The sequence below is a fragment of the Fistularia commersonii genome, chromosome 30, assembly GCF_037954325.1.
Source record: "Fistularia commersonii isolate RoL2024-O1a breed Wild chromosome 30, RoL_Fcom_v1.0, whole genome shotgun sequence".
Taxonomy (NCBI): Eukaryota; Metazoa; Chordata; class Actinopteri; order Syngnathiformes; family Fistulariidae; genus Fistularia; species Fistularia commersonii.
Window position 1 is genome coordinate 7,683,585 of NC_141313.1, and position 15,252 is coordinate 7,698,836.

Genomic DNA, 15,252 nt, shown 5'->3' on the forward strand with positions numbered 1-15,252 from the left:
CTGATGGTCTAAAAATTAATTATTCAGTGCACATAATGTGTCTTCATACGTCTATCTATGTGAGCAGAATGCAGTGAAGGGTAGAACAATTATATGCTCTTCCACTAGATGGCAACAGGCAGTGAATGAACCTGTGTATCTACCTGCAGCTGCTCAAACAGCAGAGTGATATGTGATGAATATGTAATATGCAATGCTTCAAGTGAGACAGCGGCAGTGATACGCGGTGGATAAATATTTTAAAACGTAAAAGTACTCAATCAGGACCCTCTGGTCCTGAAGAACATTCTGACCCAGATGAAGGGTCAAGTATGAGTAGTTGTCAGAAGAAAGTAAAAAAGGTGAGCTCAAGATAATACATTTAGAGTTATATTGCGTTTGGATTAACTTCTACTGGGGAACCAACCGAGCTGACTTGGTTATGCCTGATGTGCGGGGAAAAACTGTCCAACAGTGTCATGGTTCCAAGCAAACTTAAATGCCATTTCCAAACTAAACCCTTCACTTCAAGATAAGAACACAGGCTATTTTGTTCATCTGAGTAAACAGACTGAAAAAAGGGCAGCGTTGTTGAAGAAAACCACCACGACGAGTGAGAAAGCTCTGGAAGCTGGCTACAAAGTTGCTGAACTCATCGCGAAACAGCCACACACCGTGGCAGAGACATGAAGACTACCTGCCTGCAAAATCATTGTAGAAGAAGTGCTTGGCCCTGGTGCTGTTAAAGAAACAACCCCACACTGAGTAAGTAAATTGAGACTACAGTTTCATTGCATTTGCATTAAAAAGGTTTTTGGCATATTTATTTGTTGGTGTGCTGTCTGATTATTTTTCTAATGACAAATATGTGCCGTGGCTCCAAAAAGGGTGGAAAACACGGGGTTAGCAAGTAAGAAGTTGTAAATGCGACACTGGCCGAAGCAGTGATTTACACTGTAATTCTTTCTGTCACTTCACCTTCAGTTTCTGTGAACTTTCATCACAGACAGAGTCCTGCAAGACCTTCTTTGGATAACGTGACTTATCAACGATCAGTGCAGACACATTAAAAAGTGTAGTATGGGGCACGTTATTGTGATTTTTCCTCTCCCTGTGCTTAGGATGAGGGAATCTTGTGACAGTTCAAAGTGAAACAGATGGACAGATGTTCAGTTTGCAGAGCTGAACTAAAATTAGCTAGCGGTGCGGGAACAGCTGTTACAATCACTACTTGAATTCAGCGGGGAAATGATCTTACAAGCTAATTAAGAAAGAGCCAGACTTGGAGGTTATTCTCCTTGCCAATCGCATCGCCTCACAATATCAAGTCTCCAGATTTCTGACTTCTGCTTCTTGTGTGTTTAAATGAATGCACATTGAGTTCCACTAATCTGATAGTCATGCACGGAGGATTAGGACACTAGCTTAAGATTGCACTTTAAAAACATCTGTGAGTATAATGTGGCACAAAATGAATTGGTAATGCTTTAAGTGTAGAATTTGCTTTTGATCAATTTTTTTCTGCCACATTCTTGTTATTTCTGTAAGTAGGCGAGGCGCATAAAACATCTCAATTTATTAAGGATGAAAGCAGGGCAACGTCAAAATCCTATTTCCACTTGTTCAAAATGACAGTACATAACCAAACTATCTCAGCGTGCAGACTCTCCACCAATTGTTAGCACGCATTGAAAGACAGGCGAGGGGGAGCGGAGGGACAACAGACGGAGAAGGGCAGAAATGAGACCAAAGGGGTAAGTTCGGCAACCCTCCTGTCTGAGAACTGGATCCAAAAATATTCATTGGAGCATCTGCTTTTCTTAGACAGTAAAAGGCTTCTGCTTTAATCCGGCTTAGAATGCTCCAATGATGGCACGTTCTGTTATTACAGGCACAAATAAAAAGACTAAATAAGGGGGATAGAAACATACTATCTCATGCAGATGTGGCATGTCATTCCATATGTTTGCACAGGAATACCTAAACCAATGTGACTCATGTAAAACTCATGTAAAAATCTATCACAGCCACTCATGATGGGGAAAAAAAAAAACAACAATTCAGAAATCAGTGATGCGGGACATTAAAATTACTGTGAAAATTCCAGCCTTGAAATGAGTGAGAGTTTAATGATTAAAGAACACGCTTTTGTATGATCAAAGATCAGTTCCACGAATCAGCACGTCTTGCCAAAGTCGGGTTCACTTGAAAGGAGGCCTTCTAAAACTGGATACCCGGATGATGAACGGAAATTTCAATGGTGGCCTTTGTCGGTTCTTCGAGGCCTGTTTTTTGCTGTCAAAAACAGCCTCACTTCACTGAATAAATCTCGCTGAATGGAAACAAATGGCATTGACCAAAATTATTATGGAGCTGGGTATTCTATGGTGTCTCTTCTCGTTTGGCTTTCATTAAAGAGAAAAGAAGTAAAAATCATATTTAAATAAATAAATACCCTGTCTAGATTTTATTTTATTTGTCCTCTGGATATCTGATTTATTATGGTCCTCACGTAGCTTAGATAGTAGCAGCAGCTATATTTTGATGTTAACCACAGTGAAAAGGACAATAGCTTGAAGAATACATAGTTATAATGTTATTTGTCTTATTTTTTATCAGTGTCTGATAAACGCCGAATATGATATTTCATCTAATTTTAATTTGACCATAATGTTTTCAACTATGTGTTTCTGAAGACACTGCATGTGAAAATCAAGCCATGAGACCGCCACCCTCATTCACATTAACAAAAGGACCTTTTTGCTCCTTTGTGCACCTGTCGTGTTGTGGAGGACAGGTCCTGATTTCCATAATTTTTCCTGTGGATTTCCAGCCCAAGAAGAGAACAAATCAAGCGGAAAGAATGAATTTCCACTGTTTTGTCAATTTCTTTGTGGACCAAGGCCCTGAAGTTTGGCAGTTTGGCAAGTGACAATCACTTCGGTGGAATACACAACAAGCATAGGGCTTTCTTAAGAGCGGGCTGAGTGAATACACAGATAATTCAACCCCTATTGTTACCGACAGGTTAAGCAAACCCTGCCTAATCATACATTTGACCCAAAATGGGAGAAATCATTTTCAAAATGGATATCATGCTGTACTGAAGAATATGTGACTTTAGTGATTGGGTCCATGATGTCATTAGGGTAATGTAAGTCACTCTCTCATTGATTTCTGTATAATTGGCAACTAAAAGCAATTTGTGCAGCTCTTTCAGTGAAAGGAAGGTTACTGATGAATTGTCTTCCTGATTTCATTTTTGACAAAATAATTCATTTCATTTCATTTAAGGTGCCTTATTAAACATTCAAGGACACCGTGTAGACACAGGATGACATGCTAGCATGGGTGTTATGGGACAAGCTTTAAAAGAATAAGAAAGGAAGTGAAAATAGTGGTGACCTGTCGTTGACAATTTGGTGGTTAAGTGCCTTCCTGGAGCCACAGGCATCCAAACGTACGAGTAACATGAGATTGACAGCAATGTCGCAAGCTGGGCTGCAGCTCCTGTCTGGTGACTGTGGGTTTAAGAGAATTGCCAGGGGTGTCTGAAAACCTAACAGAGATGCGGAGCTGCGCGGTTAGACATTACTTTTGCACTCAAGGTTAAAAGCCTTTTGCTGATGTACGCTTGAGGCTACCCTGTGGACAATCTAGAGTTCCCCTCTTAAACCAAGCTGGTCACCAGCATCCATGGAAGGTAATTGCTGACAGCTCTTTAGGTCACAACTCGGAATTCTACGCTTAGCATTTCCTGTGCTCCCCATCATCCACTGCTCCTGTGATTCATGGTCGAGGGCTGTCGGGAGAGATTAGCCGCTAAAACCTTGAGACTTAACAAGTCACTTCAAATGGGATCAGTTTCCAAGCTTGGGTTCAGGTAACATTAATGAACACGCGCATGTTCGAGCTTAAACACCTCTCTCATCCTTTTAAATGCGTTTTTAGTTGAAGTGCTCAAAGAACAGGCCAAATGAAAATGGGAGAGATACATTTCAAACGGCATAATTCCGAATGCACGCGCTCCACGTTTAACCCAGCTCTTTATAATACTTACATTATTTGAAAAACACATTACTAAATGCAATATCTTAGAAAGTCATATTTCTCTTCATGTTTTGATAGTCAACTAGCACATGTATATAGCGCTAACTACTGGTAAATGTAAAGACATGTCAGCATGAAAGGGGGAAAATAAAAACATCTGAGAGGTTTAAGGAAATAATTAATCCGGTTGGTAATGCTCAGCCCTTCCAGGCCTGAAAGATGAATGGGACGTTTTGAACTATCCGCATAGCTGCGACTGCATTCATTTCAATTTCTGCCGGTCCAAACATGATATTTTGGCTAATGAGGGGGTTGTGTGCAATGTGCATGCAGCTAAAAAATGAATGTGGCATTTCGCAGGGGTTATACATTGGTTGTGTTACTGGTATAAAGCGCAGGAGGTTAAGGTACAGCCAGAGTAGTCCAGATAATGAGGGCTTGGATGAGCCTGAATTACCTGCTTGATATGACCACACCATACGCACACATGCAGACACCACATCAACCAACACGTCTACCCGTACGCCCGCACTCAACCTCGACCTCTCATTTACGACAGTCACTTTACATCCTCCCACACTTACAAGCTGTCAACACGCTTGGTGTTGTTCTCATTAATGAAAGGGGGGGATATTTTTTCAAAGATGAATATTTATCAATTCTGACGTGGGTGGAGGCAATTCTCAGCATTCTTGTTGAGTATTTCGTTTATCATTTTGGTCGGTTTGGTTTTTGATGGTGAGCTTAACATTGGATCATTCCCAGAACCCCAGCTGCAGGCCAATTGCCTATAGCGACACTGCTGGGTACAGAAGGGACTCATTTCAAAATGGCATTTTTCTGACTCGCTTTTGATTCTTTTCAACAAATCTAATTGGGTCGACTGAAATCGGGATATCGCTGCTTCGTCTTCTGGCTTTACATGTTGCAGTTCAAACAATTAACTGCATCCCATATCACTCCAACCACTTCTTTGACATCCAACTTTATTTTGTAAAAAAATAAAATAAAAAATTAATGAATTGTCCATTTTAGATAACAGCTTGGATGAACATTAAGATGTGGTGGACTGATAACTGCCTCCAACTAAAGTCTAATGAAACCGAAAAGTCAAGCACTCTATGCCATTATATTGGAGCATTAATGGCCTCTGCTCGGTATAACCCTACAAATTTAGGTCCCCCTTCAACCAATCCTTGTTACTTTCTGAGTTTTACAAGTATACAATTGAGAAAAAGCACTGAATCGAGGATATATATCACTCTTCTGATAACTGTTTCACCATAAATAGATCTTCTCCAAATTGTCTAGAACACAGCAGCTCAACTCTATTTTAAATTTTATCCTCTTCACTGACTTCTTGTTAAACTTCATACCTTTCTATATCATAAAATCCCGGTGCTCGCTTTTGCAGCTCTGCTACGCCAGTCACCCCATTATACCACTGACCCCCTCCCCTCCTTGTTTGGACCAGTTGGTACTGGCTGTCCCTCAAATCCCTTTTAAAGCCAGAACTGAGTTTGCTTTACAATCCGCAGCTCCAGTCAAAGATTTCCTCTCACCTCACAGGCATTTTCTGACTCCTGTGATGCTTGAATGAAGTGCTGGAGAGTGTATTATTTGGGTGGGTGTCCTGCCAGCCTTCTACTATGAAGTTTATAATAGTTCCTTGACTTTGCAGGTGGTCACGCTCATTGCTGTTTAGCTTAATTTTTTTTTTTTTTTTTTAAAGTTCCATGTTTGTCTTACTTTAAAGCACTTTGGAGGTATGGACGCTTTTTCAAAATGTGTGTAAAATAAAGAGAAAAACTGCACATTCCTTTTGTCCTCCTGTCTCATTGTTTATTTTCATCTGGACTGTGATGTGCAGTTTTTAAAACTTTGCTTTCATTTATCTTGTCACTGTGCTTCTATAACTTGTATAATTTGTTTTGTTGCCAGATCTACTCTATTGTGTTGTGTGGCTTCTAGTTCTACTGATTTATGATAATGCTTCTGACATGATAATATTGATGATGGCCGTGTTGACTCCAGTTAAAAACATGGATGGAAAAAAACAACAATCTTCAGCTGCCCCATTTTTCAATGTCTTATCATTTTTGGGGCTGGGACAGAAGAGACAAAAACATTTCACAAATCACACATGAAACCAGCCAAGGGTGATGTTGATTTCTCTGCAAGATAAAGAATAATGATCATTGAGTTTAAGACTGAGGAAGTAAAATCAAATCAACATGAAAGCACTCTTACAGAGAGAAGTCACCTGGAGCACAGAAAAGGGGGAAACTGCTGCTACCCCCCCCAAACATACATACACCTATATATATATGTACACATATATATATATGAAATATGATGGGACACAACATTGTAATGCCACTGCTAGTTTGAACCAACTCTGCAGGTATAATAATAGCCCGGGAGTGGCCGAGGAGATATGCGGGGCAGGAAATCAATAACAATAAAGTGAATGTGAGTGTAAATGTGCCAATAATGTGCTATAAGGTTAACCCCCCCCCACACACACACACAAACACACTTCTGAAATTCCAGGAAAAATGTTTGACTTGAAAGGTGGAAGCAGCAAGTAAGTGTTACTGATGTTCCCTCTGCCTCTGGGAAAGACAGAAAGTCTGTTGTTTCGTAAAAAGTCATGCTCTAAGAGGTGCTTTTGGAGCTTCTGAGTTGCAGCGTTTTTCAGTTAGAATAATGTTAGCAGCTGACAGGCCTTTATATTTAATATTTAAATATGAGCATAGCTTGACAGTGCCTTGCAGAGGACCTCAGGATATCTCGTTGAAATTGGTTGTAGTCTGCTCGTTTAACTGAGAATTGGCCCACATTGGACATAGGAATATTAATCAATGCCTTTGCATATACAATTGAGAGTGAGAGCTTGAAAAAGGATGTCAAGTGTGAGCTGTGATATGACTGGGCAAGATAGTGAGACAAATAGGAAAAATGTAAAATAACTCGTAATAGCGGTCATGAAATCCTCATGTTTTTTTAAAACAAATAAGATTAAAATAAATAATCAGAATCTGTAGATCTGCGTACAGAGCACATTTGATAAAACAGTCCCGACATTCCACATGATTTGTAGTTGTGTTGGAGCGCAAACCTTCAATGGAGCTGTCCGTGGTGCTGAACATGGCCCTTTGATGAAAGATGCTGTTAATCATGTGACTGCCAGACTGAAGCATGCCCAGACGTGTGTGTGTGTGTGTGTGTGTGTGTGTGTGTGTGAGAGAGAGGGAGAGTGAGAGTGAGAGAGTGAGTGTGCGTGCGTCCATGTGTGAATCTGATCCCCTTTTTTGAGTTTTTGTGTGTGTCCGTGCCCAGACCTGCCACGGTTCACCACCCAGCTCTCCATCTTAGCAATGAGGTGGCACACCATGAATCACCAAGCAGGGCCATTACTCACTGTGTCTGGCCCTTTCTAAATAACTTCATGAATATTCCATGGGCCAGCGGAAACAGCAGAGTTTAAAGATCTCATGTTCTGATGCCTTGCAGAGGGGATTGCATTAAGGCACATTTTCCACAAAAAAAAAAGAATGTATATACAATAATTAGTCTCCCAACAAATTTGGAGTGAAAGAAACATAGTAATAGAAGGGTATGATTCCAAAACAAAGGGTGAGCATGCCTGATCTCAATTTTCTGTAGCAAATACCAATACTCCAGATCTCTACCACCCAAAGGGAGAACATCTAGACAATTGAAGCTGAGGCTCTATAAGCCAATGTTTCTACATGACTTCTGTTGACCTCAGACAGCATTTCGGTGACTATCACAGATGATTACTGAAGCATCTGTTGTTTACGATACTTTCGTTTGCGACTCGCCTGTGTGTTACAGTCAGTTTCTCTCAGCTACATGGAAAAAAAGAGGCAGAGCGGAAACACAAGAGGATCACACATTGGAGCGGGACAGATGTTAGCAGACACAGAGGAAAAGAGAGAAAGGAGGGAAAAAAAACTGAGGAAAATGAAGCCAGACAGGAAACTGGAAGAGGCCAACAGAACATGAAAGGTACTTCAACATCCCCCTCAAACTCCAGAGTACCTATGTTTGAAAAAAAGACAAAAACAGTGTCTGGTCCCTGCTGGAGACACATCGACCTTTCGCACACAAGGAGTCCAAATGAGACACGAAGACGTCACTGGCATCACCATTAATCAGCCATCCCTTTCTTCAACCTTTAGCCGCTGGGGAATGTATGGCAGGGAGAATTTTTTAAAAAGATGACATTAACTTTCTTGGCTTTCTTGGTAGAGGTCACTGCTTGCTTTCTTTTCGAGAGAAGCAGCCACTCCTTAATGGATGATTACAGGGTGTTTTACTTTGATAAGATTTTGGGGTCCTCTAACACATTTGTGTTCCTCTCAAAGAATCACGCAGAGATAACGATGCCAATATTCCCTTATTGCTCCTAAAGAGCTGTCAGCTTTTAAAGATGAGAAAACCGCAGTCTAAGCTATACTGGCTAGTTTGTGCTCTAAGACACCAATGCTTGGAGCTAAATCTCAATGAGGTACCATGCTTATATAGACATTCATTCATTAGCTATACTGCTTATCCTCAGGGACTGCAGGGGAACTGAAGACTATCCCAGCTGTCATTGGGCGGGAGGCGGGTTTTAACCTGGGGTTCACAGGGCCACATGTAGAGACAAACATCCACTCACTGATTCACATACCATCATCATAAGATCTTCTTGCTGTGAGTTCCCCTCATATTGACATGTGGATGCTAATATTTATATTGTTCTGACAATCTCGAACAGTGACTACGTCTGTAGACACTTGGCCATGACCCCAAAATATAACATTTCGATTAAAAGCGCGTTTATACTATATTTCAGTGGGATGACAGCATAAAGAAAAAAAGGCTGTCAGCTTCACTTTGGCACTAAGAGAAAAGTCAACGGGACATCAACTTCTTTGATGTATGGATTAGTTCACTTTTAAAATCAGTCCATCAGTTTTGTTACGTTTTGTATCGTCTCTGAAGCAGCGGATTGGACAAACTAAAATAAGTTAAAGAAGATAAGTAAATTGAATGAAACAATCAGCCAATAAATGTCACATTGGTGATGCTGTGTCCGATCTAAATAAGCATAGAAGGTGGCAGGGGGCCCTTGGGGTGCAGCCTCCAAGTGTAAATCTGTCAAAGAGAAGGACCGACTTATTGACCTTCAGACAAACATCAGAATCTTGAAATCCATCTCTTTGCCTTTTTTCTGTTGTTGTGTGAGGTGGTTATTTTGGGGAAAAACATTTTCAGTGTGAAACATGGGCGACACAGAAAGCCCAGCCTAAAATGCCACTGTGATAATTCAAGATGTTGGTGAAAGTTGCGCCACCGTTTCTAATATTACTGTGACTGAAATGCCACGGCATCTAAACTGATCAAACACTAGAGACACAGACAGCCCCGACACCCTTATTAGTGTCACCTCCTTCATCGTTTCTTTGTTAAAAAGGTCAACCAGACGACGGCAGTCAGCGTGGAGCTGGGTCTCATTTCTCTGCACACCTTCCTTTGGGAAAGCACACGCTCGTGCCACAATGTCGGACACATTTCCACACACACTAATTATCGGCCGTTACTCACCGAGCATCTACAAGCTGTGACTGGCCCATGCTATATGCATCCGGCCCATATATTCATTAGTGTGTTAACTTATGCGGGGCTAATGGGGTGTGTATGTAAATACACTTGGCTCTTTTCTAGATAAAGTGCAGCTCGTGACAAGCCTGGGACACAGTGGCCTCCTCCCAGCAGGAGAAGTTTAAGAGTGTGAGTCTGTGCAAACGCTAAACAGCCATAAACACAAATCTATCAGAATATTGTCTTTCTACTGCTCTCCCCATTGCTTACCCCCCCAAAAACGAATACTGATGTTATGCTGGCTAGTAGGGGTATCAATAACAATATTATAGCTATTATTTGGATAGCAATTCCTTCATTTTGCAATAAACGTCCACTTACCTCCCTGAGTTATAGTTCCATAGTCACAAAGATATTAACCAAAATATGAAATTGACTAATTAATGTCTGAAGTTTTGAATTTGAAATAAATATAATCATCAAACTAGCCACTTTGCTCTGTTGTTGAAACATTCACGAGGAGGGCTATAATTTGAGGTTTCACTTTTGATTACATACATTTGAAGACATATTGATTAAGGCCAATGCATCAATATACAATAACCCCCACTCTTTGCATTAACCTGTTAGTGGATGCAAACCATTTCAAAAGCAACCTGACTATAAGCAATATTCCTGGGAGTGTCAGTCTGACGTCTGTACAAGCACAGAGCAAAGCTCCTATCAGTGAATCAACACCAGCACTGGGCTCTGCAGGACAGTAATAGTTGCTGTGAGATAGGAATAACGATAATTATAATAACACTGATAACATCCAAGAAGGATCAAACCGGTTTCTTTAGGTCACTCACCTACGGTCTTGTGTGAGCATCACATGAAAGCGTGGATTTGAAGCTATGTTTTATCAGAACAACCCCATCTCTCGAAACTAATATTCATAATTATAGACTGGCATCATGCCAGGGATTTAGCTCTGCTGTGTAACCATCCGCAATGTGATTATGAGAGATAAAGATGTTGTCTGCTGTATTTTGGGAAAAATCTGCTGGTCTAATCTGCACTTCCATAAGAGATAGATCAAAGCTTGCTTTCTTAGAAAAACTAAAGGAAAGCAAGTCAAGTCCAGCAGGAGATAAGTTCGGGAGGTCACATGAAGTGGACCGAATGAAGGAAAAAAAAAAAAGAGAGAAATCAAAACAGAGGCCCGGGGGCTGACCAAAATAGGACAAAAAAATAAACTACTGTTTCAAACATGAACACGAAGCGTCGGTGACCTGCGCTGCCGCAAATCCAGACAAAGGTATTGAGGTCAATCCAGACAAAGTGTATATCCACACACATTTGATTCATTATAATGCCCCGGCCTGGCATCCAGTCCCTCCATCCAGCTCAAACCAGTTGCCAGCTTGTGTGTTTTTGTAATAAGTAGAATACACAACACCTCCTCAGTTAAAATGCGTATTGTAATCCATTTGCTTTTGGTGTCTGCGCTTAGAATTTGATAGGTTGGAAGGAGGAAGACATTTTACATTTAGTCTGGCAGAGATAAGAATGTATCCAAAAAAATAAAAAAAAAGTTAAGAGGTTTACCAATGTATGAGAAAGTAACACAAAACCTTATTTTCTACTAGAACCCGACCTGCCACTTTTATCGGCAAAGTAAAACCCACATGAGGGATTTAGACACACTTTAACTGAACATTTTCCAAGGCATACATAGGGAAAGGGGCGCTTCATAGAATTAAATATAATGTCCTTGCTCTTGCAGATGGGCATAAATAACCCTGAAATACAGCAAGGTCCAAGTCTTCTGTTGAATAGATAAATAAATAAATACTTGTGCAGATGAAAAGGGCACTTGAATTTGAAGCTGAGCTGAGAATGCCATCACCCTCCCTACGGGAGCAGCAGGGGTCAGTCTGGAGCAGAACTGACCATCGAGCCCATTTAAACAACTGGAGACAAATGAAAAGGGCACATCAATTTAGAGGGAATGTGGGTGCAGCATCTCTTTCTCTGCGCGGTGGCCTCCCAGAGTGGTATATTAGACTGAAAGGGACTCGATGGGGGCGAAGTACAGCACTAAATAATGAACTCCCAGGCAGTACAATTACTGAGGATAATGGTTTCCTACATCTTAACGCAGATGGAGTGTGTAGATTTGTGAGCGTGTGTCTGGATGTTTGTATTTTGGTGCACTTTGCTTCTTTAAAGTACTCCCTGAGCAATTTTTCTACTGTTTATGTGCTCAAGGTGAGGATAATGTGAGCAGGGAAGTGAAGTGTGATTAAGAAGTATACTTAGCCTGTCATCCCTGTCTGTGTGTGTGTGTGTGCGTGCGCGCATGTGTCTTTTGTTGATGCGACTTACGAAGCTCGCCCACTTTCAAAATCTCACAGAGCATCTTCGTCAGTTCAATGCTGCTGCGGCCAAAAGGACACTCGTGCTTGTCTTCCCGACTGCTATTCTCCAGAACAATCTAAAAACACGAACAGAAAATAATTGAGACTCTGCAAATTAAACATTTCAGACAAACTGTATCCCCACCACACTTCAGCGTTTATATCATTTGTCCATGCTCAAATTAAACTTTGATATGTTTACACTGGTTACTACAGGCCCTGATATAGCCATGTCTGCTGGCTGCTACACAACCCACAGATAATTGATTCCTTCACAAAGAACGGTCTGTATCTTTAAATTCTGCTTTCCTGTCTTCCAGGTTAGATGCTCATGGAAGCGACCCAAGAATCTCCCTTTATCACTATATTTGACATTAGCCAAGCCTCTAGCTTCAACAGACGTAGACTTGATACTGTTGTCTCAGCGGGAGGTCTCTTTCTCTAGCTGTTCAAACCTTTAGTCATTCTTTTATCTTTTCTGACCCACTAAACAATCGTCCGGCAAGTCAAAAGGGAGCGATGGATTGTCAAACAGAAACAGCTCGCCGCTGATTTGGTGGATGACGGCAGCTTGACGTAAACTGGCCCATTAAGATCCCAATCATTTAACAGGTGATGATTTTATTTGGAGAAATTGGGGTTGTGCTATCTCCCCTCTGAATGCCTTTTACAGACCATTTCTAACCATCATCCTTTTCACTCACTCACTGCCCTTTATTACTTTATGTATTTGTTGGGATTATTTCGTTACTAAACTGCCCATGTCTGTTATGCGTTACAAACACCTGGTTATATTTTTTTTTAACTTCACTGCATACAGGACAGCAAGAATTTCATTGTACAGGGAAACATGTTTCCTTACTGATGAAGAGCACATTGTGACCTTAAGACTGTGATGAAATTTTATCTGGGTTGTCAAATAAATTTGCAAAATTTATTCCACACCATTTAATTTGAAACAATAGGAGAGATAGTGTGAAATTTTTGCACAGAATTGTTACAGGTACTGCAGCCAAACAGGCTACAAGATGCAAACACTTCCAAAAGTAACTGGCTTATTGTTTACATTCTCAACTATCTATCAGGTGAATGAGAGCATTACTTATTTTGGACACAAGGGAAAACAATTCAGTATGTAACTTTTTTGGGGGTTCTTCTTTCAAAATATTTATTATTGTAATGCTCCTTTTAGTTACAGGAGGGCGCCAAGCTCGTACAAACGCGATCTGTACTTGTCAACAAGGGACTTACAGAGACATTAATCAGGTTATGCGCGTTTCAGAATATGTTCAAGAGAAACAGCAGTGAAATGCTCAGGGAAGTTCATTTCACACACATTTTATCTTCCTCATGATTTAGAGATTAGGTCATGAGACAGAAACCGCATTCACATCGCAAAAGAACACACTTGCGGGACTTGTGGATGCAGTGGCTCAATAGTTTTATGAGAACATATAAAATCACGAATACGCACAGAGTGCTGGAAAGCCGCCAAGAGCTTACCCAACTAACATAATTACACACTCGGACACTCGATCAAAATTCAAAGGCAATAAAAACTGCAGTCGAACGGAATCTGTCATATCTATCAGAGGTGTCATATCACACTGCTGCGCTACTCGCGGACTGAATCGTAAAGGGATTAAATCACACTGTTCAGGCTAAGCAAATGTATGAAATGCGATTTTGGTGGAGTGATTATTTGGGGGCAAAGCAATGTCGACAGACTAGTGAATGAACTGCAGAGCAGGGATTTGTGTGTGTGTGTGTGTGTGTGTGTGTGTGTGTGACACAGGCCCTCACCCTGATGTAGGCGTCCTGGTGATGTCTGGCAAAGTACAGCATGTTGTCCAGCGCCAACATGCCAGGAGGAATCTGCGTGAAATCCACAGCTGGATTCACATGGTTCTGAGAGGCAGACGAGGAGAGAGGGTTCATTCTTCGGGGGGAAACATTTTCCCTTTCCTCTTTTTTCCCCCAGTAAGCTAAGTTCCGCTTAGAGCAGTGTAACAAATCCATATTGAATGCTATCAAACTGTTTCAATATAAGGGACTTTTCTGCATTTTTTTTACATTGATCAAAGTATAAATATCAATTTAGAAAAAAAACAGAAGTGTCTCGGATTAAATAATACTAGCCTCAAAATTAAATGGTATCTGTGCAACAGTTACATTTGTGGACGATCAATGACCGCTAATACCTACAAATTAAAAAAAGATCATAGTGGGTACAAGATAAAGAGTATTTCTACCACTTCCAGCACTTTTTCTATACTTCTTGATCTATTCAATTCAATGTGTTACCAGCAGCTACATTAATGCTGAAGACAACTGCATTCAGGAAAAAACATTACAAATGTCCCTAAAAAATAAGATCTACAGCCAAGTTATTCATTTTGGCTTTATTGACAATTAATTTTTGAAGATTGTAGCGTCCCTGCAAACGAATGCTTTTCATGCATCTTGAAATCGAAAAAAAAAGGCTGCTTAACTCACACTGCTTGTAAACAGAGGCTTTCATTAAAAAGATCTTGATAATTGGCAATCAGAATATCCGACTTCTCTAAAAATGCAATAACATAATTCAAGTCTATCATAAATTGTAGATTTTTTCAAAACTAACAGGTAACAAGTAAAAAAAAATAATAGAAGAGATTCTGCTTGACTTGAGAAGGGGGGAGCAGACGGCGAACAGAGGGGAAAAAATGAGAGAGGAATCAAGGACACTGAGATGAGGATCATCCGTAACGCTGCCTGACACGAGGCAAACATTGGGACCCCGAACACAAGCTGACACTGAGGCACTTCGGGGCATCGCTGTCACTGGGACACATGAGGAAAAAGAAAACTCCCCAAACGCATGCTGTGATCTCCATTTTAAGAACGCCCGATGCCATTGTAGCACAAGTCACGCCTACAGAATGGAGGTCTGCAAAGAAATATTATCAATGTCTGTGTTATTAGTACAGTGCGATGGCATGTGACTGGAGGCAGAGGGATTCCCTTTGTGCTCGTGCAAAGAAGGCAGCCGTGCCGGCCTTATCTTTGCAGAACACTGCAGCGGGGATGGGGAGGGGGCGAGCCAGCAGACAGCCCCAGGGCTTCGAACCGGCCGCAGTGGGTTTGGTGTGTTCTCAGACCTCATCTGGCGCAGCGCTTCGCTAACTAGTAAGGCTCTGACCTCGACAATAAACGTCCCCTGAAT

General features: G+C 41.0%; 1 protein-coding gene across 11 annotated transcripts in view; it reads right to left on the reverse strand.

The window, feature by feature from the left end:
- Nucleotides 1-15,252, reverse strand: part of elmo1 (engulfment and cell motility 1 (ced-12 homolog, C. elegans)) — a 113,412-nt gene that overhangs the window by 36,093 nt on the left and 62,067 nt on the right. For all 11 annotated transcript variants that reach the window (XM_086177837.1, XM_086177839.1, XM_086177838.1 and 8 more), the window contains 2 exons: nucleotides 13,851-13,955; nucleotides 12,016-12,124 (listed from right to left, as the gene is read on the reverse strand). In XM_086177837.1, coding sequence (XP_086033963.1) covers nucleotides 12,016-12,124; nucleotides 13,851-13,955 — 214 coding nt within the window. The remainder of the gene's footprint in view (nucleotides 1-12,015; nucleotides 12,125-13,850; nucleotides 13,956-15,252) is intronic.